This window comes from Saccopteryx bilineata, chromosome 1, assembly GCF_036850765.1.
Source record: "Saccopteryx bilineata isolate mSacBil1 chromosome 1, mSacBil1_pri_phased_curated, whole genome shotgun sequence".
Taxonomy (NCBI): Eukaryota; Metazoa; Chordata; class Mammalia; order Chiroptera; family Emballonuridae; genus Saccopteryx; species Saccopteryx bilineata.
In genome coordinates, this window is record NC_089490.1 from 363,948,891 (window position 1) to 363,969,799 (window position 20,909).

Sequence of the window (20,909 nt, forward strand, 5' to 3'; positions counted from 1 at the left end):
CCCGGCCGGGAATCGAACCTAGAACTCATGCATGCCAGGCCAACGCTCTACCACTGAGCCAACCGGCCAGAGCTTTTTTAATGTATTTTTTTTTTTTGTGTATTTTTCTGAAGCTAGAAACGGGGAGAGACAGTCAGACAGACTCCCGCATGCGCCCGACCAGGATCCACCCGGCACGCCCACCAGGGGCGACACTCTGCCCACCAGGGGGCGATGCTCTGCCCCTCCGGGGCATCGCTCTGCCACGACCAGAGCCACTCTAGCACCTGCGGCAGAGGCCAAGGAGCCATCCCCAGCGCCCGGGCCATCTTTGCTCCAATGGAGCCTTGGCTGCAGGAAGGGAAGAGAGAGACAGAGGAAGGGGGGGGGGGGTGGAGAAGCAAATGGGTGCTTCTCCTATGTGCCCTGGCCGGGAATCGAACCCGGGTCCCCTGCACGCCAGGCCGACGCTCTACCGCTGAGCCAACCGGCCAGGGCCTAATGTATTTTTTAGATTTTATTTATTCATATTTTAGAGAGAGAGGAGAGGGAAAGAGAGAGAGAAAGGGGAGGAGCAGGAAGCATCAACTCCCATGTGCCTTGACCAGGCAAGCCAGGGGTTTCGAACTGGTGACCTCAATGCTCCAGGTCAACACTTTTTTTTTTTTTTGTATTTTTCTGAAGCTGGAAATGGGGAGAGACAGTCAGACAGACTCCCGCATGCGCCCGACCGGGATCCACCCAGCACGCCCACCAGGGGCGACACTCTGCCCACCAGGGGGCGATGCTGTGCCCCTTCGGGGCCTCGCTTTGCCAAGACCAGAGCCACTCTAGCGCCTGGGGCAGAGGCCAAGGAGCCATCCCCAGCTCCCGGGCCATCTTTGCTCCAATGGAGCCTTAGCTGCGGGAGGGGAAGAGAGAGACAGAAAGGAAGGAGGGGGGGGGGGTGGAGAAGCAAATGGCACCTCTCCTATGTGCCCTGGCCGGGAACCGAACCCGGGTCCCCCACACGCCAGGCCGACACTCTACCACTGAGCCAACCGGCCAGGGCCCAGGTCAACACTTTTATCCACTGTGCTACCACAGGTCAGGCCACAGGGGCCTTGTGTATTGATACTTTTCATTTGTCCCTTCATACCCACTCCCTACCCTGCTCTGTTGGCTGGGAAGCTGATGTATGGACCACTCATACCTTTTAGAGTTCCTTTAGAAGACATTCTCCAAAATCTTCAATTTGGTTGTGACATCTATCTCTCCTGCAGGATCCTGATACTCCCTTATAGGGCAAGATAAGGATTTCAGGTTTTATTCTGAACAAGATGGGAACCACTGGACATTTTGAGCACGTGGAACACCATGTGACTTACATTTTGAAAAATAATTCTAGAGGCTGAATGTGGAAAGACCTGGTGGTGGTCACAGGTAGCAAAAAGAGGCTTTTACAGTAGTAAGGGTCAGAGTAGGTGACTCAGACTAGAGTGCTTGTAGTAGAGTTAATAAGTGGTCAAATTTGGGATAGATTGTTAAGGTAGAGCCAAGAGAATGTAGTAATCAAGTGGCTATGTGGTGTAAGAAAATAAGGCAAGGATGACTCAGGTTTTTGGCTTGAGGATAAATCAAATTCTTTTCTTTCTTTTTTTTTTTGTGTGGCAGAGACAGAGTCAGAGAGAGGAACAGACAGACAGGAAGAGAGAGAGATGAGCCTGACCAGGTGGTGGCGCAGCAGATAGAGCGTCAGACTGGGATGCAGAAGGACCCAGGTTCAAGACCCCGAGGTCGCCAGCTTGAGCGCGGGCTCATCTGGTTTGAGCAAAAAACTCACCAGCTTGGACCCAAGGTTGCTGGCCCTAGCAAGGGGTTACTCAGTCCGCTGAAGGCCCGCGGTCAAGGCACATATGAGAAAGCAATCAATGAACAACTAAGGTGTCACAATGCGCAACGGAAAACTAATGATTGATGCTTCTCATTTCTCCATTCCTGTCGGTCTTGCGGCTCCCTAGTTGTTCATTGATTGATTTCTCATATGTGCCTTGACCGGGGGGCTACAGCAGACCAAGTGATCCCTTGCTCGAGCCAGCGACCTTGGGCTCAAGCTGGTGAGCTTTGTTCAAACCAGATGAGCTCGCGCTCAAGCTGGCAACCTCGGGGTCTCGAACCTGGGTCCTTCACATCCCAGTCCGACGCTCTATCCACTGCGCCACCGCCTGGTCAGGGAAATCAAATTTCCATTCACTCAGATGAAGGTGTCCTGAGAGCAGTCTTGGGCTACAGAATGCAAGAGTTCAGTTTAAAATTAACAAAATCCAGGTCTTAACCTCGGGCTTGCCTGGTCAGGGCACATATTAGAGTTGATGCTTTCTGCTTCTCCCCCCTTAGTTCTCTCTTTCCCCTCTCTTAAATGAATAAATAAAAATCTATAAACCTGGCTGGTTGGCTCAGCGGTAGAGCGTCCTCCTAGCGTGTGGAGGACCAGGGTTCGATTCCCGGCCAGGGCACACAGGAGAAGCGCCCATTTGCTTCTCCAACCCTCCGCCGCGCTTTCCTCTCTGTCTCTCTCTTCCCCTCCCGCAGCCAAGGCTCCATTGGAACAAAGATGGCCCGGGCGCTGGGGATGGTTCTGTGGCCTCTGCCCCAGGCGCTAGAGTGGCTCTGGTCGCAACATGGCGACGCCCAGGATGGGCAGAGCATCGCCCCCTGGAGGGCAGAGCGTGCCCCTGGTGGGCGTGCCGGGTGGATCCCGGTCGGGCGCATGTGGGAGTCTGTCTGACTGTCTCTCCCTGTTTCCAGCTTCAGAAAAATGAAAAAAAAAATCTATAAAGAAAACAAAAAACAAATTCCAGGTGTTTATTAGAGATCCAGGTGGGGATGCTGAATAGGCAGATGTCTAAGGCTGGAGAGTTCAGGGAAGGTCTGCACTGGAAGTGTGAATTTTAGTCTAGCAACCTCAAAAATGGCACTTAAAGCCACAGCCTAGATGAAATTACCTAGGAGCTGGTATAAACAGAGAAGAAATGAGGCCCAAGGATTGAACCCTTCTTCGGAAGCTACTACGACTTACGTTTCTCCAAAAGGAAGGAGTAAACCAGGAAAGGAAGACATGAGGTGTAGAACTAGTGAATCTGACCGTGGAGCAGAAAGAATCCCACAATAATGGCAAAAGGCAACCCCGGAACTATAGATCTAAAGAGGAACTGACCTGAATTGGAGCTCGAGGATGAGGGTCTGAGAGAGACATCACCAAGAAACAAAAAACACAAGTAAATTTGATGGAGGATACTGAGATTTAAACTATGGTTCAAAGTTTGGGGATGAATTAGACAGGAACACAGAACACTAAGCAGATGGAAGAACAAGGTAATTGCTAACATAATGTAAATATATATTTACAGAAATGTTAAGTATATAATCACATCAACTCTATATAAAATACTTTAAAGAAATATAAATAAAATACTGCTTCAACCATAAACTTGTATTATTATGAGGATTCCAGGGGAAGAGGTATAAACTAAAACCCAAGAAATCTCAGTGCAGGGAATTCTTTAGAGCAATTCCAAAGAATTGAAAGCAGGGACTTAAATAAGTACATGCACATGAATGTTCATAGAAGCACTGTTTAAAATAGTCAACAGGTGGAAACTGCTCAAATATCTGTCAATTAACAAAATATGGTATATACTTACAGTGGGTTATTAGTACTGATACATGCTACATGAATGAACCCCCAAAACATCATTCTAAATAAAACCCAGACATAAAAGGTCACATATTGTATGATTCCTTTAATTTGAAATATACAGAATAGGTAAACTCACAGGAACAGAAAGCAGATGGTGGTTTGCCAGGGGTGGAGAGGGTAAAGAGAATGAGGGGTAACTGCCTTATGACTATGGGGTTTTATTTTGGGTGTGATGACAATGTTTTGGCACTACATAATACTGTATAGTTATACAGTATTATGAATATACTAAGTGACACTGAATTATTCACTTTGAAATGAATTTTGTTATGGAAACTTCACCTGTTTTTAAAAAAACAAACATTATTTAGAAATAAGGCATATTATAATGGCAGAGAAATAGCAGAGTTGAAATCAGTTGCCCTAGACCTCAGGCTGCGAAAGGGAAGGGGCTGTTTTCAGTCCCTTTCAGTCATGTAAAATGACAGGATTTTTGAAGTCATATATATGCATAACTACAATTTTGTTTTGTTTTGTTTTTTACAGGGACAGAGAGAGTCAGAGAGAGGGATAAACAGGGATAGATAGACAGGAACGGAGAGAGATGAGAAGCATCAATCATCAGTTTTTCGTTGCGATACCTTAGATGTTCATTGATTGCTTTCTCATATGTGCCTTGACCACGGGCCTTCAGTAGACCCAGTAACCCCTCGAGCCAGCGACCTTGGGTCCAAGCTGGTGAGCTTTTTTTTTTAAATTTATTTATTTATTCATTTTAGAGAGAAGAGGGAGAGACAGAGAGAGAGAGAGAGAGAGAGAGAGAGAGAGAGAGAGAGAAGGGGGGAGGAGCTGGAAGCATCAACTCCCATATGTGCCTTGACCAGGCAAGCCCAGGGTTTTGAACTGGTGACCTCAGCATTTCCAGGTCGACGCTTTATCCACTGCGCCACCACAGGTCAGGCCAAGCTGGTGAGCTTTTTGCTCAAACCAGATGAGCCCGCGCTCAAGGTGGCGACCTTGGGGTCTTGAACCTGGGTCCTTCTTTATCCCAATCCGATGCTCTATCCACTGAGCCACCACCTGGTTAGGCCATTTTTTTTTTTCTTTTTTTTTTTTCCTGAAGCTGGAAACGGGGAGAGACAGTCAGACAGACTCCCGCATGCGCCCGACCGGGATCCACCCGGCACGCTCACCAGGGGCGAGGCTCTGCCCACCAGGGGGCGATGCTCTGCTCCTCTGGGGCATCGCTCTGCAGCGACCAGAGCCACTTTAGCACCTGGGGCAGAGGCCAAGGAGCCATCCCCAGCGCCCGGGCCATCTTTGCTCCAATGGAGCCTTGGCTGCGGGAGGGAAGAGAGAGACAGAGAGGAAGGAGGGGGGGGGGGGTGAAGAAGCAAATGGGCGCTTCTCCTATGTGCCCTGGCCGGGAATCGAACCCGGGTCCCCTGCACGCCAGGCCGACGCTCTACCGCTGAGCCAACCGGCCAGGGCCTGGTCAGGCCAATTTTTTAAAAGTAGGATTAACACCTGCCACTTGAGTTTTAAATGACGAGAACAGTTTTAAATGAAGAGAAATCTTCAACTCCTAGGTGCTCACATATGCATACATTTGGACAAATAAGATCCATATGCTGATTCCACCCACGTCAAATAGATGTATGAAGAAAAAGCATATAGAAACTTTTGTTTAAAAAGAAACTAAATGTCTAAGTCTGGAATACAGATAAAGACCATACTGTATTAAACAGAAGGGAGAAGAAATTAAAATTTTAATTAGACTGACAAATTAGAAAAAGATCAAGAAGGAATGTCATTAGGGATAGTATCAATAAAATTCTTAAACTTCTACAGCAAAAATATAAACAACCCTGGCCGGTTGGCTCAGTGGTAGAGCATCGGCCTGGCATGCGGAAGTCCCGGGTTCGATTCCCGGCCAGGGCACAGAGGAGAGGCGCCCATCTGCTTCTCCACCCCTCCCCCTCTCCTTCCTCTCTGTCTCTCTCTTCCCCTCCTGCAGCCAAGGCTCCATTAGAGCAAAAGATGGCCCAGGCGCTGGGGATGGCTCCTTGGCCTCTGCCCCAGGCGCTAGAGTGGCTCTGGTCGCGACAGAGCGATGCCCCGAATGGGCAGAGCATCGCCCCCTGGTGGGTGTGCCGGGTGGATCCCGGTCGGGCGCATGCGGGAGTCTGTCTGACTGCCTCCCCGTTTCCAGCTTCAGAAAAATACAAAAAAAAATAAATAAATAAACAAGACTGAAATTGGGAAAAGTATTTATAGCACACGATGAACAACCTTTTAAAATAGACATTGGAATGGGACATGGGTAGACAATTCACAGAAAGTAAACATTAAGATGTTCAATAGCCCTGGCCAGTTAGAGCATTGTATCAAAACACAAAGGTTGTGGGTTCAGTGGGTTCAGGGTACATACAGGAAGTGACAAATGAATGCACAGTAAGTCAAACAAATGATTGCTATGGTCTCTCCCTTCCTGTCTCCCTAAAAGCAATCAATAAAATCTTTAAAAAATATTTGATAACCAAAGAAGTAAAACAGAAGAAAGGATCATTGCCTCTCTTAATAAACTTAAAAGAAAAACAATTTTGAAAGGATATGAAAAAACATTCTCATGCACTTTGAGTACTTATCAGTACATTTTGAAAGATAGTTTTGCAAAATACAAACTATAAAATATACATGCCAGATTCCATTCCTGGGGATTTATCTCACAATAACCACAAGGCAAATTGTTACATAACATGTATGAAATACTAAGTGTCCACAACTAGACAAAACAAGGAACATGGAACCACATATATAGTGTGGTGCCCATTGCAGACAAGTGTCTGTGAATATCTTAACGTGGCTATCTAGAGAGAAATTCTCTAAAGAAATTGTCGCCCTGGCTGGTTGGCTTTGTAGTAGAACATCAGCTAGGCATGTGGAAGTCCCGGGTTTGATTCCTGTCCAGGGCACACAGAAGTGCCCATCTGCTTCTCCACCCCTCCCCCTCTCCTTCCTCTCTCTCTCTTCCCCTCCCGCAGCCAAGGCTTCACTGGAGCAAAGTTGGCCTGGGCACTGAGAATGGCTCCATGGCCTACTCCTCAGAAAACTAGAATGGCTCCGCTGCAATGGAGCAACACCCCAGATGGGCAGAACTTCGCCCCCTGGTGGGCATGCTGGGTGGATCCCGGTTGGGCTCATGCTCTTTTGCCTCACTTCTCACTTCAGAAAAATCAAAAAAAAAAAAAAAAAGAAAAAATTATCATGGTTCTCTGTGAAGGATTTAACTACATTATTAGATTCTTAAGAAATAAATCCTCTAAATCACACAGCCTTTATGTGGGATAACCGTTCCTGAAAGCTAAGTTTATTTTTTAAAGATTTTTTTTTATTTATTCATTTTAGAGAGGAGGGAGGGGGAGAGAGAGAGAAAGGGGGGAGGAGCGGGAAGCATCAACTCCCATATATGCCTTGACCAGACATGTGCAGGGTTTTGAACCGGCAACCTCAGTGTTCCCAGGTTGACGCTTTATCCACTGCGCCACCAGAGGTCAGGCCTGAAAGCTAAATTTGACCCTTCTACTCACATTCAAAAGGACTGCAGGTGGTTTTTACATTTTCTCTATTAGCATCAAAGTATATTACTTTTTTAAGGCATTAAAAAACTCCCAATATGCTGTGTAATACTTATAATTATTGACTTGATGGCAAGAATCAAAATAGGTAAATACTCCTTATAATTAAGAAAAAAAATTAAAGATGCTTTGAAACCGCATGTTCCAACCACAAGTGACTAGTTTTTAGTCCAGAACCAGCAATACCCACCATTTGCTAGCTACCTAGGATTTGCAAAGGATCAGACCTTTGCTAAGGGTGTTACCTTGTTTTATTCATTCATCACTCTTGGAGATGTCTGCCTATCACAGTTTATTCCTTTGTCTACGATGGTTGGCCACTTTTAAGACATGAACATAAAAGCACAAGGGATTAAAAATTTACATGGTAACACTAGAGAAGTGGCTAAGACACTGAAGGTTTCTGCACCTATTTCCCACATCTGTGGACATGTCATAAAGGGGACTGAATCACTCTGCACACCTAGCAGAGCACATCATGCTGGAGAGGGGAATATAGAACACCCCCCACCCCCCACCCAGTCGCCTAGTTATGATACTAGTCTCTTGAAAACAACTATGCCTACTAGTGTGATTTCAAATACACTATTACTATTTAGTGTAAAACGTAAGTCAAACGCTTATTAAATATAAACTTCTACATTCTAAGAGTGCAGCTCTGCAAACCAGCCAGACAAGCAGCTCATTATTTACTGGTCTTACCACTTGGAACACTCCAGTTGTTCAAGAGAACTACCTCTTCCAAACAGGGACACCCACAGTCCCCATTTGGTTAAGAATTTGTAAAAAAATACGTAACTTGACAACACTCTAGTGAGCAAATTTTATTTTTACTCATTCAAAAGATGAAAGGCTCAGGAACCTGAGCTCATCTCAGTTCTTCCTGTTTCCTGAATCCCTTCTTCCTCATCTTCAAGCCTCACTAGCAAATCTGGAATAAACATCATTTTCTTCTGAGGTCCTTCCATACTAAAATATGATCTTTCTCCAGAGACACTTTCATATGTTATTTCTGATACTACACTGCAAGTAACATCAGTTCTCAGCATCTAACATCAAATGCATCAAAAATACTTAGAAACATTTTTGCCACATCAAAACAATTGTCATTACTTCCTAGTCTCTTTTAGCCCTGATGTTATAACCTACTCAACTAGATTCAATTTATAAACTGGATGCAATAATGAATGCTACCTTATTGCTCTCTGTGAAATTACACAATTTGAATTCTGCCTAAACAGTTCCACTCAAAAAAGATCAACACAGGCCCTGGCTGGTTGGCTCAGTGGATAAAGCATCGGCCCGGCATATGGATGGCCCAGGTTCAATTCCTGGTCAGGGCACACAGAAAAAGTGACCATCTGCTTGCTTCTCTTCCCCTTCTCTCTTTCTTCCCCTTCTGTAACCACTGGCTTGGTTGGGCTGAACATCAGCCTCAGGCACAAAAAATAGCTCAGTTGATCCAAGCACTGGCCCCAGATAATGGTTGCTGGGTGGATCCTGGCTGGGCGCATGTGGGAGCTTATATCACTCTCTCTCCTACTCTCAACAACAAAAAACCCCACAAAAACCAAAAACCCATACACGTGAATCATAGGACACAAAAATTTTGAAGGGAAAGAAACACAAAACATCCTTCTAGTTAAACAGAGATTTTATTTCTTGCGTACATAGATACTTTATGCAACCAGGGCAGAGGCTGTGGATGACTCACTGAAAAGGAAAAAGAGGGAGAGGAGAAGACTGGATTAACACAGGTACTTCATATTCATTCATATCATCTCCCAGCTAATGGGAGTCATTTCCAAACAACTAACATAATCCCAAATATTTAAATGTACCAATCTGCTGAGTTTCTGAGTTAGTTTGTTGTGGCTCAAGCATAATGAATTCAAGATGCTCACTAAGACATCCAAGGAAGAACTGACCAACATAAGGAAAAACCTTTCTGGTGGAAACTGCAAATGTTCGGAAATCAACCATTAACAGCGAGCAACTTTTTGCAACCAATGCAAAAAGAGACAAATTAAACACCTGGAAACAATGGTTTGAACCAAAATTTTTACCAACTTTCTAAAATGGGTTCATGTTCTAAATCAGGGGTTTGCAAACTATGACCCTGTCCTTGTCTTTACAAATAAAGTGTCAATGGAAAATGGCTATACCCCTTTGTTTACATTATCATCTGGTTGTATTCCTGTTGTAATAGCAGTCAGAAGAATAGTTGACCGTATAGCCAGCTGGGGTTTAAAACATTATTGTCAGTCCTTTTACTATATCTACTACCTGGCTAACTGCTGTTCTTGTTAACAAATAAGGTTGATACTTACTATTTCCAATTGGGCGGGAGGACTCGTTTGGTCTTATAATAGCGAGCCAACCGGTGAATACGGCTTTCAATCAGAATCAGACGGAACTTAGCATCCTTATCCTGAAAATAAAAATTGAGAGAATTCAAGAAAACCATTCAAAACAACTAAAAACTATTTTAACAAAGGAATGTACAGACTCTATGCACTTTAATGGAAAGTTACCGAATTCCCTGTAATGAAATCACAAGCTCAGGTTCATGTGGTTATAATGAGTCCTTAAGGGAATTTAAGGTTCTTTCAAAATTTGCTCATTTTTTAGTGTGTGTGTGGGGGGGGGGGGGAGGGGAGGAAGGAGGGAGGGAGAGGGAGGAGAGAGAGGGAAGGGGGGAGGAGCAGCAGGAAGCATCAACTCCCGTATGTGCCCTGACCAGACAAGCCCAGGGCATTGACCCAGACCTCAGCATTCCAGGTTGACACTTTTATCCACTGCGCCATCACAGGTAAGGCGGAATTTAAGGTTTACTTCCATAAAACTGAGCAGGATGATTTGTAAAACTCAGAAAACAACTCAACATTTTAAACCAAATGAATACATTGTAACTAGAGGAGCCAAAGCTCCTCCCTTGGTCTCCTCCTGGTAGATTTTTTTTTTTTTTTTCTGAAGCTGGAAATGGGGAGGCAGTCAGACAGACTCCCGCATGCACCCGACCGGGATCCACCCGGCATGCCCACCAGGGGACGATGCTCTGCCCATCTGGGGCATCGCTCTGCTGCAATCAGAGCCATTCTAGCACCTGAGGCAGAGGCCCCAGAGCCATCCTCAGCGCCCGGGCAAACCTTGCTCCAATGGAGCCTCGGCTGTGGGAGGGGAAGAGAGAGACAGAGAGGAAGGAGAGGGGGAGGGGTGGAGAAGCAGATGGGCGCTTCTCCTGTGTGCCCTGGCCAGGAATCGAACCTGGGACTCCTGCATGCCAGGCCGACGCTCTACCACTGAGCCAACCAGCCAGGGCCTCTTCTGGGAGAATTTTAAATTCAAAGCAACTTTAGTCTGACTAGTTTGAGCCCTAAACCACCTTATCTAATTTAAATCACACATTATATTTTCTTAAAAGTAGTAAAAGCAGTTCTCTTCTTACCTTTCTGTTCCTCTCAAGATGTTTTCGAACAGCAACAGCTTTCTTAATTAAATGGTAGAGATCCTCAGGAAGATCAGGAGCAAGTCCTTTGGACTTAAGAATTCTCAAGATTTTATTGCCTGTCACAAAACGTACTTGTGCAACACCATGTGAGTCTCTCAGGATCACACCTATAAAGGGAATAATACATTAAAAATTCACACATTGAACACACTGACTAGAGCATGTGATGTCAAGATTCTAAGTCACTTTTCAAGTTTCCTATCTGTGAAATGGGGCTTACTTTTTTACACATCACAGAAGCCAATGTGAAAATTCACACAAAACTCACTCAGACACCCAAAAAAGTTTTACCCAACACTAAGGAAACCCTTCTGGTGGAAACTGCGAATGTTGGAAGACCATCATCACAGAGAGCTTGATAGATTATAGAACATCAAAGCTATTAATAAGATTCCAACTATGGCCTGAGCAGGTGGTAGCACAGTGGACAGAGCGTTGACCTGAGATGGTAAGGACCCAGGTTTTAAACCTCGAGGTCGCCAGCTTGACAACGGGATCATAGACATAACCCTATGGTCACTAGTTTGGCTGGAGCCCCTAGTCAAAGCAGATATGAGAAAGCAATTCATGAACAACTAAAATTCTGCAAATACAAGCTGATGCTTCTCATCTCTCCCTTCTTGTGTCTTACTTCTTTCTCACAAAACAAAAAGAAAGAAAGATTCCAGCTATGTATACTTGCTTAACTAAAACCACCATATGTGTTAAGAATATCAGCTAAAAAAAAAAAAAGAAAAAGAATATCAGCTATTGTAGTAAAAACTTAATGTACCTTTTTTTTTTTTTATCCTCAAAATAGCACCACCTTACCATTTAACAGTCTATGTACTTACATTGTGGGCAATGCTTCCCCTGTACTACAGGCTCCAGCAGGGCAAATATTTTGCCTTTTTCTCGACTTCTGTATGTATTCTCCGGGTCCAGAACCACAGAGCAGGCAAACATTTGCTGAATAAAGCCACTTGCTGTCACACAAAACTGAGATTCAAAGCACATCTAACTGTGGGAAAGTGTGACAAGCACTCTTTAGTTGCCCACTGTAACTCCTTCACCTAACTGTGTGATCTGAGGCCAGTTATACAGCCCCACTGTGCCTCAGTTTCCTCAACTGTAAGTTGGGGAAAACTGCTAGTATTTATTTGAAAGTACTGCTGTGGGAATTAAACGAGGTCAGTATATGTCAAGTGCTTAGAACCTGCACTTAGGAGTGTCTAGCCCATTGTAAATACTCATCAAACTCTGGAGAACGCTTTAATTCACTGTCTTCAGAGAACTGCAGAGTTCAACCTAATCAATGATGATCAGGTCTCGGTCATCAATAGTAAAGCCAAGAAATAGGTTTTCAAGGCACGTATGGGACACATTTACCACCATCCGCCCCCAACCCCCTTCTGCAGGTTACACGAGGACAGGCGGAAGGGGCTACTTCAAACACTCACCGATTTGTGAGGGAGTCAGGCCCTTCTTGGCCAGTTTGTAGATCTGCTCCTTCACGTCGTCAGACGTCAACTTCAGCCACTGTTTGTAAAAAAGAAAGCGGCTTAGGACGACAAACCTAGGATGGTACCAGGGTACAGCGGTCCTCCCTCCGTCGACCTGGCGCACACACGGCCCCCACCCGGCGCCACTTCCCGGGAGCGACGAATAGTATCCCCGTCCCCCACCTCATCCCGGTCGCCGCACGCTACTTACGGTGGGGACGCTGCGGCGGTATGGCAAAGCCGACTGGGACAGGCCCTTCCTGGAGAGAGAAGCAGTCTTACGGTGACGGGCGCTCCGCAACACAGCAGCCTAGAATATCATCCCCTCGACCCACCGCCCACACCCGTTCCATACCCTCCCCCCTCGCGGCCGAGCCCTGCACCCGCTGGGAAATCCGAGCTCACCCGGGAGCGTGCATGCGACCCATGATGGCGGCGGACAGGCAGAGAAAAAGAGAGCTAGACTTCCGAACGCCGCAGGAAGCCACCCAGCACACAGGAAGTGACCTCACATCTCCTCGCTTCCTTGCATGCGGGAGGCGGAGCTACGCTGCGTGGATCCTCAACATATGCGGAACCACATATCCCGACATGCATTTCATTCGGTATGGTAGTGGAGTCCTCGATCAACAGGACTACATATCACTGCATGCATTGGTCTTTGAGCGGGAAATCCATTCCACCTCCTGCGCGTACTGTGAGCCTCTGATGGGGTTGCCAGCGCCTAGGTCGTTCAGGTTCGAATACCGGCCTGGGAGTGGTCCTGGAGCATAGACTACTGCAGGGGTGGAAGGCTAAGTCCCTACCTTAGGAAAGGCCGTTCTCTGCGCCCCCGACTCCCCCAGCGAATTTGGGTGCCGGAAGTTCAGCGGTACACAATTGTTGATTCATTCACCGGCGCCAGCCCTTATGTAGGCGCTAGATACTTCAAAAGCTGTCCCTGCCCCTAAATTCTCAGATACAATACCATGGTGGTAAGTGTAGCACTGGAAGTCATAAATGGTAATTAATGACTATCCCCCGGCCCGCACTACCATTTCTTATCTCAAGCCCTAACCTAAATCAGAGGAGGGATCACTGACCACAAAGGACAGCCCAGGGATTTGAAGCAGGCGCTGGCGAGTCCCTGCTCTGTCTCTACTCTCCACTTGTGTTCCCTATACCGGGTTGTGGGCAGGGTCTCCTGGAGCCGCGTGCCCCAGTGGGAGTTAAACAGGGAGCCTCTTTGGGAACAAGATGGCAAAGGCAGGAGCTGCATGTAGGGAGGCGAAGGGAAGTGTGGAGGGTGAGGGAAATAAAGAGGCCCTTGAACTTCCTTCCTGGCATAAGGGAACTGCCACCGAAACTTTTAAGACTCTGTACTGGTACACAGGAATGCGTTGAAAGATTGCGGAAATGAAGGGGCTTGTTCAAAAATCAAATGGCTCTGGGAAGGAGGGGAGGTCAGTAAATTCAATAAACGACTGCTAACAAATATGAAGTAACGGCTGACTTTGAAAGAAACTGGAGGCCCTGGCAGGTTGGCTCAGTGGTAGAGCGTTGGCCTGGCGTGCAGGAGTCCCCGGTTTGATTCCCGGCCAGGGCACACAGGAGAAGCGCCCATCTGCTTCTCCACCCCTCCCCTTCTCCTTCCTCTCTGTCTCTCTCTTCCCCTCCTGCAGCCAAGGCTCCATTGGAGCAAAGTTGGCCCGGACGCTGAGGATGGCTCCGTGGCCTCAGCCTCAGGTGCTAGAATAGCTCTGGTTGCAACAGAGCAACGCCCCAGATGGGCAGAGCACCGCCCCCTGGTGGGCATGCCGGGTGGATCCCCGTCGGGCACATCTGAGAGTCTGTCTGACTGCCTCCCCGTTTCCAGCTTCAGAAAAATACAAAAAAAAAAAAGAAAAAGAAAGAAACTGGAAGTACTAAAACATCCACCCCACTCCTTCAACCAATATGAGTAACTTTTTCCAAAGCATTATGAATTTCATTCAAATTGAGTAATCTGTTATTACCTAGCAAAGATGCATTCTTATGATTGACCAAATTTACACCTTTAGCCCAGTCATGGAATAAGTTTTAACATGGCTTTAATTCCCAATCCTCATCCCTAGCTACCTACTCTAGACCCTTTGTATGGCCAGTAGCCACGGCCACCATCACAGCCATCTGGCCCATGCAGGTTTGCATTTGATTCAGACAGCCAGTAATGAAACAATGGAGCCAAGAACTGATGGGCCATTAGCTTTAATCCTAGCTTGCACCTAGTGGGCAAGAAATACACTCAGTGAGAAAACACTTCCCTTTCCATTCAGGGCTCCCAAAGCCATTGACTTATCCGAGTTTCCTAGAATCAAAGATTTCTAGCTCACCAGCCTTATTCACCTCTGTTCCCCATCTCCTTCTCTCTGCACAAACTCTGCACAAACTGGCTTCTCTTTCAGCATTCCATCATATTGGCTGCTTCTCCTCTCCTCCACGTGGTCTTTCTCTCCTCCTTCAGCATGGGCCCCTCTGCCCCATTTTATAGTGTAGAAATCAAAATCTTTAATCCAATATACAAACAAGGAAATCTCTGATACAAAGTCACTTATCTGAAGCATATAATGGGATTCCTCATGAGAGTGCACCACCCCACATCATGCAACAGTCAAGGGTGTGGGGAAAAGCTTAATTTTAACAGATTCTTTTTTTTATTTTTTATTTTTTATTCATTTTTAGAGAGGAGAGAGAGAGGGAATGAGAGAGAGAAGGGGGGAGGAGCAGGCAGCATCAACTCCCATATGTGTCTTGACCAGGCAAGCCCAGGGTTTCGAACCGGCGACCTCAGCATTTCCAGGTCAACACTCTATCCACTGCGCCACCACAGGTCAGGCCGAAAAGCTTAATTTTAAAAGTAAGCCTTAGGCCTGACCTGTGGTGGCGCAGTGGATAAAGCGTTGACCTGGAATGCTGAGGTTGCTGGTTCAAAACCCTGGGCTTGCCCGGTCAAGGCACATATGGGAGTTGAAGCTTCCTGCTCCTCCCTTCTCTCTCTCTCTCTCTCAATCTCTCTCTCTCTCTCTCTCTCCTCTAAAATGAATAAATAAAAATTAAAAAAAAAAAAAAGGAAATTCATTTTAAAAAAATTAAAAAAAATAAAAATAATAAAAGTAAGCCTTAGGCCCTGGCCGGTTGGCTCAGCGGTAGAGCGTCGGCCTGGCGTGCGGGGGACTCGGGTTCGATTCCCGGCCAGGGCACATAGGAGAGGTGCCCATTTGCTTCTCCACCCCCACCCCCTCTTTCCTCTCTGTCTCTCTCTTCCCCTCCTGCAGCCAAGGCTCCATTGGAGCAAGGATGGACAGGGCGCTGGGGATGGCTCCTTGGCCTCTGCCCCAGGCGCTGGAGTGGCTCTGGTCTCGGCAGAGCGACGCCCCAGAGGGGCAGAGCATCGCCCCCTGTTGGGCAGAGCGTCGCCCCTGGTGGGCGTGCCGGGTGGATCCTGGTCGGACGCATGCGGGAGTCTGCCTGACTGTCTCTCCCTGTTTCCAGCTTCAGAAAAATACAAAAAAATAAAAAAATAAAAAATAAATAAAAGTAAGCCTTAGGCTATAAGCACCCTGCCTGCTTACAGCCTGTCCCCCACACCCAATGCAAACTGTAAGCGAGCAAACATATATATCATATTTACAAACCTATTTGACCAACAATTGCTTTGTCATATGTGCCTTGACCAAGGGGCTACAGCAGAGCGAGTGACCCCTAGCTTGAGCCAGTGGCGTTGGGCTCAAGCTGGAGAGCTTTGCTCAAACCAGATGAGCATTTGCTCAAGCTGGTGACCTTGGAGTTTCGAACCTGGGTCTTCCATGTCCCAGTCTGACACTCCATCCACTGTGCCACTGCCTGGTCAGGCCAAATATCCTATTGATTACCTTTGTAGCACATGAATCTGACATTTTTCTTTCTAATTGCTTGCTTGGGTGTTGGCCTATAATAAAATTCAAACTCTGAGGGTAAACTGTTTGTTGCTTTTTTTTTTTTTTTTTTTTTACAGAGGCAGAGATAGACAGGGACAGACAGACAGGAACAGAGAGAGATGAGAAGCGTCAATCATCAGTTTCTCGTTGCACATTGCGACTTCTTAGTTGTTCATTGATTGCTTTCTCACATGTGCCTTGACCGTGGGCCTTCAGCAGACCGAGTAACCCCTTGCTGGAGCCAGCGACCTTGGGTCCAAGCTGGCGAGCTCTTTGCTCAAGCCAGATGAGCCTGCGCGCGACCTCGGAGTCTCGAACCTGGGTACTTCCGCATCCCAGTCCGACGCTCTATCCACTGCGCCACCGCCTGGTCAGGCTGTTTGTTGCTTTTAACTCTAGCACCCAGAACTTTGCCTGGCAGGCAGGAAGTTAGGTACTCATAAACCTAAGTAATTCGTTCTTCATTTGAAGATGTCTGGACTACAAACTTAATTTCTGGAGGTAGTAGAAGGTAGTGAGAAGAGTGAAATTTGGCAATCGAGTCCTGGATTACAGTACATCTGTATGTGATTTGGATCAAGTCATTTACTTAACTACACATGAGGTTTCTAAGCATTGCTGGAATGATCTGCCCTCAGCCCCGACATCAGTTATGTATTGTAGCAGAAAGATTGAGGGATGTCTATGATGTAACCAACACCAGCGTTGTATTGTTTTGAGAATACTACTCTGGGTTTAAAAAAAAATCAGTTGTGCCTGACCAGGCGGTGGCGCAGTGGATAGAACGTCGAACAGGGATGCGAAAGGACCCAGGTTCGAGGCCCCCAAGGTCACCAGCTTGAGCGTGGGCTCAACTGGCTTGAGCAAAGCTCACCAGCTTGGACCCAAGGTCGCTGACTCGAGCAAGGGGTTACTCTGTCTGCTGAAGGCCCGTGGTCAAGGCACATATGAGAAAGTAATCAATGAACAACTAAGGTGTTGCAACAAAAAACTGATGATTGATACTTCTCATCTCTCTCCATTCCTGTCTGTCCCTATCTATCCCTCTCTGACTCTGTAAAAAAAAAAAAAAAAAAAAAAAATCAGTTGTTAAAAAGACCATACATATGTGCCTTTCTCATATGTGCCTTGACCGCGGGCCTTCAGCAGACCAAGTAACCCCTCGCTTGAGCCAGGGACCTTGGGTCCAAGCTGGTGAGCTTTTTGCTCAAACCAGATGAGCCTGCGCTCAAGTTGGCGACCTCGGGGTCTTTTTTTTTTTTTTTTTTTAATTTTTTTTTTTTGTATTTTTCTGAAGCTGGAAACTGGGAGAGACAGACAGACTCCCGCATGCACCCGACAAGGATCCACCCGGCACGCCCACCAGGGGCGATGCTCTGCCCACCAGGGGACGATGCTCTGCCCCTCCAGGGCATTGCTCTGCACAGACCAGAGCCACTCTAGCGCCTGGGGCAGCAGCCAAGGAGCCATCCCCAGCGCCCGGGCCATCTTTGCTCCAATGGAGCCTTGGCTGCGGGAGGGGAAGAGAGAGACAGAGAGGAAGGAGGGGGGGATGGAGAAGCAAATGGGCGCCTCTCCTATGTGCCCTGGCTGGAAATCGAACCCGGGTCCCCCACACGCCAGGCCAACGCTCTACCGCTGAGCCAACCGGCCAGGGCCTCTGGGTCTTTTCTAATAAAAAATTTTGACTCAAATATTTCTTCATGGAATAGGAATTATAACTTATTTCAAGGTTTCTTTTTTGTTTATGTTTAAACCTTCCACTAGTTTTTTGTTGTTGTTGTTGTTTTTTGTATTTTTCTGAAGCTGGAAACGGGGAGAGACAGTCAGGCAGACTCCCGCATGCGCCTGACCGGGGATCCACCCAGCACGCCCACCAGGGGCGATGGCGACCAGAGCCACTCTAGCGCCTGGGGCAGAGGCCAAGGAGCCATCCCCAGCGCCTGGGCCATCCCCTGCTCCAATGGAGCCTTGGCTGCGGGAGGGGAAGAGAGAGACAGAGAGGAAGGAGAGAGTGGGGGGTGGAGAAGCAAATGAGCGCTTCTCCTATGTGCCCTGGCCGGGAATCGAACCTGGGTCCCCCGCACGCCAGGCCGACGCTCTACCACTGAGCCAACCAGCCAGGGCCTGAACTAATTTTTTTATGTTTTAAAAGTCCTACCTTCAGCCTGAGCAGGCAGTGGTGCACTGTATAGAGCATCAGCCTGGGACCCATAGGACCCAGGTTCAAAACACCAACATTGCCACCTTGAGAGCAGGCTCATCTGGTTTGAGTACAGGCTCACCAGCTCGAGCACAGGGTCACTGGCTTGAGCATGGGATCACAGTCACAACTCCATGGTCACTGGCTTGAAGCCCAAGGTCGCTGGCTTGCGCAAGGGGTCACTGGCTCTGCTGGAGCCCCCCGCCTGCAGGTCAAAGCACATATGAGAAAGCAATCAATGAACTAAGGTGCTGCAACTATGAGTTGATGCTTCTCATCTCTTTCTCTTCCTGTCTGTCCCTCTCTCTCTCTAAAAAAAGAAAAAGTCCTACCTTCTTTTGCCTGTGGTTACCTATCTTTTGTGGAAAAAAACTATTCTTTCCCCATTGATCTTGTCAGTCTTCTGTTTGTCTTGGATCATGATTCAAAGTGAAAAAAGAAAAAAACAGTTATTCTAGAAATAAAAACAACCAAAATTTAAAACTGAATAGATGGGTAAAACTGTCAAAGAGAAAAGTAGTTGCCTTCGTCAGTTGGCTCAGCAGTAGAGTATCAGCCCAGCGTGTAGAAGTCCGGGTTTGATTCCTAGTCAGGGCACACAGGAGAAGTGACCATCTGCTTCTCTCCATCCCTCCTCCCCTCTGTTTGGTTTCCCCTCCCCCAACCATGGCTTGGTTGGAGCAAGTTGGCCTCAGGTACTGAGGATGGCTCCAAGGCCTTGCCTGAGGTGGTAAAATAGCTCAGTCGCCGAGCAATGGAGCAGCAGCCCCAGATGGGCAAAGCATAGCCAGGTAGGGGGGCTTGCAGGGTGGATCCTGGTCTAGACACATGCAGGATTCTGTCTCTGCCTCTCACTTAGTAAAAAAATAAAAATTAGAAGAGAGAGCCCTGGTAGAGCGTTGGCCCAGCATGTGGAGGTCCGTAGTTCAATTCCCAGCCTGGGCACACAGGAGATGCACCTATCTGCTTCTCCACCTTTTCCCCTCTTCTTTCTCTCTGTCTCTCTCTAACCCTCCCACAGCGAAGGCTCCAGTGGAGCAAAGTTGGCCCAGAAACTGAGGATGACTCCATGGCCTTCACCTGAGGCACTAGAATGGCTCCAGTGGCAACAAAGCAATGCCCCAGATGGGCAGATCATCGCCCTCTAGTGGGCATGCCAGATGGATCCTGGTCAGGTGCATGCGGGAATATGCCTACATGCTTCTTTTCAGAAAAATACAAAAAAAGAGAGAAGTAGTTAATTGGAGAAGTCAATAAATTATTCAGAACTGAAGTTAATGAACCATAGATTTAAGAATTCTAAATAGAAAAAAAAAACCACCTACACCTGGGCACATCATAGTTAATTTGAATAAATAAAATTAGACCTAAGGTAATAATTGTTGTAAGTGTACAATGGATTCAATCATGGAGTTCATTATACTGTTTTCTAATTTTGTATATGTCTAACATTTGCACGATAGTGTTTTCATAGAGTATTGGTGAAATAAAGTTGGTTTTCTTTTCTGACAGTAACTGAGTTCATCACCCCAAGAAACTGGCTATTTAAGTTATTACTCTTCATGAACTTTGAGCCCTTTTACGTGTTATGGCAGTGGTTCTCAAACTTTTTGAAGTTGGGGCACATTTAAAGTCCTACAAATAATTGTAGGGGCACTATATACAAATTTTTGAGCAATATGTTATAATAATTAAGTCAAATATTAAAGAAAAATATATAAAGTACAGTGTGTTTTTCTGGTAAACAAAATAAATATGACAAAAAATTTATTCTGACATTAAATATTTTGTTACATTTTGAGTTATGCTTTTTAGAATTTGTTAAAAAGGGGTTAGAAAATAAAAAAATGACAAAAAGTTATCTTTTTATATATAGAGATATTCTTAGTAAGATTTAGTAAATTTGGCAGGTCCCTGCACGAATGCATTGTTTTTTCATTCTTGTGTTTATGAGAAACATGAGCCTGATGTGTCCTAGCGATTTCTTCAATGTTTGGGCATCTATTTGAAAGGCAGACTCTCATTTCCTCGTCAATACATTGAAGAATTCCTCTCTTTTTACTCTTGTGTTGAGTGCAGAAAACTCCCACCATACATATCATCTTAACTTGACACCAAACAAAAGACAGAAGAAACTTGCCTCCAGTCTTTCCAGGGAACATGGGGGTAGTGTAAACAATCCAGCACCACAACTTAACAGCCTTTTGCAACCTAATCAGGCAAGTGAGGTGAGGGGTTGGGCAAACTGTTAGCTTACAGTCAATTCCCCACACCTCTGTTCCCCCAAAACCTAAACTCCAAAAACCCTGTTGGTTTTTTGGTCCCCAACAGGCACATATTTCTCTGGAATACCATAGGGCGCACCTGGAAATCTTCTGCACCCTGGGGCACACTTTGAGAACCACTGTGTTATGGTATTAAAAGAACCTACATTACCCTGTTGTATAAATATGTCTATAACATGGCTGTTACTATACAACTTA

General features: G+C 46.4%; 1 protein-coding gene across 1 annotated transcript; it reads right to left on the reverse strand.

Annotated features, from left to right (window-relative positions):
• Positions 1-8,932: 8,932 nt before the first annotated feature.
• RPS13 (ribosomal protein S13) lies at positions 8,933-12,806 on the reverse strand. Its single transcript, XM_066253853.1, has 6 exons — positions 12,694-12,806; positions 12,500-12,548; positions 12,247-12,325; positions 10,745-10,914; positions 9,627-9,727; positions 8,933-9,009 (listed from the first exon to the last, which is right to left on the reverse strand). Exons 1-6 carry the CDS (start codon positions 12,714-12,716, stop codon positions 8,976-8,978), a joined length of 456 nt encoding a protein of 151 aa, XP_066109950.1. The 5' UTR covers positions 12,717-12,806; the 3' UTR covers positions 8,933-8,975.
• Between the last annotated feature and the right edge of the window lie 8,103 nt (positions 12,807-20,909).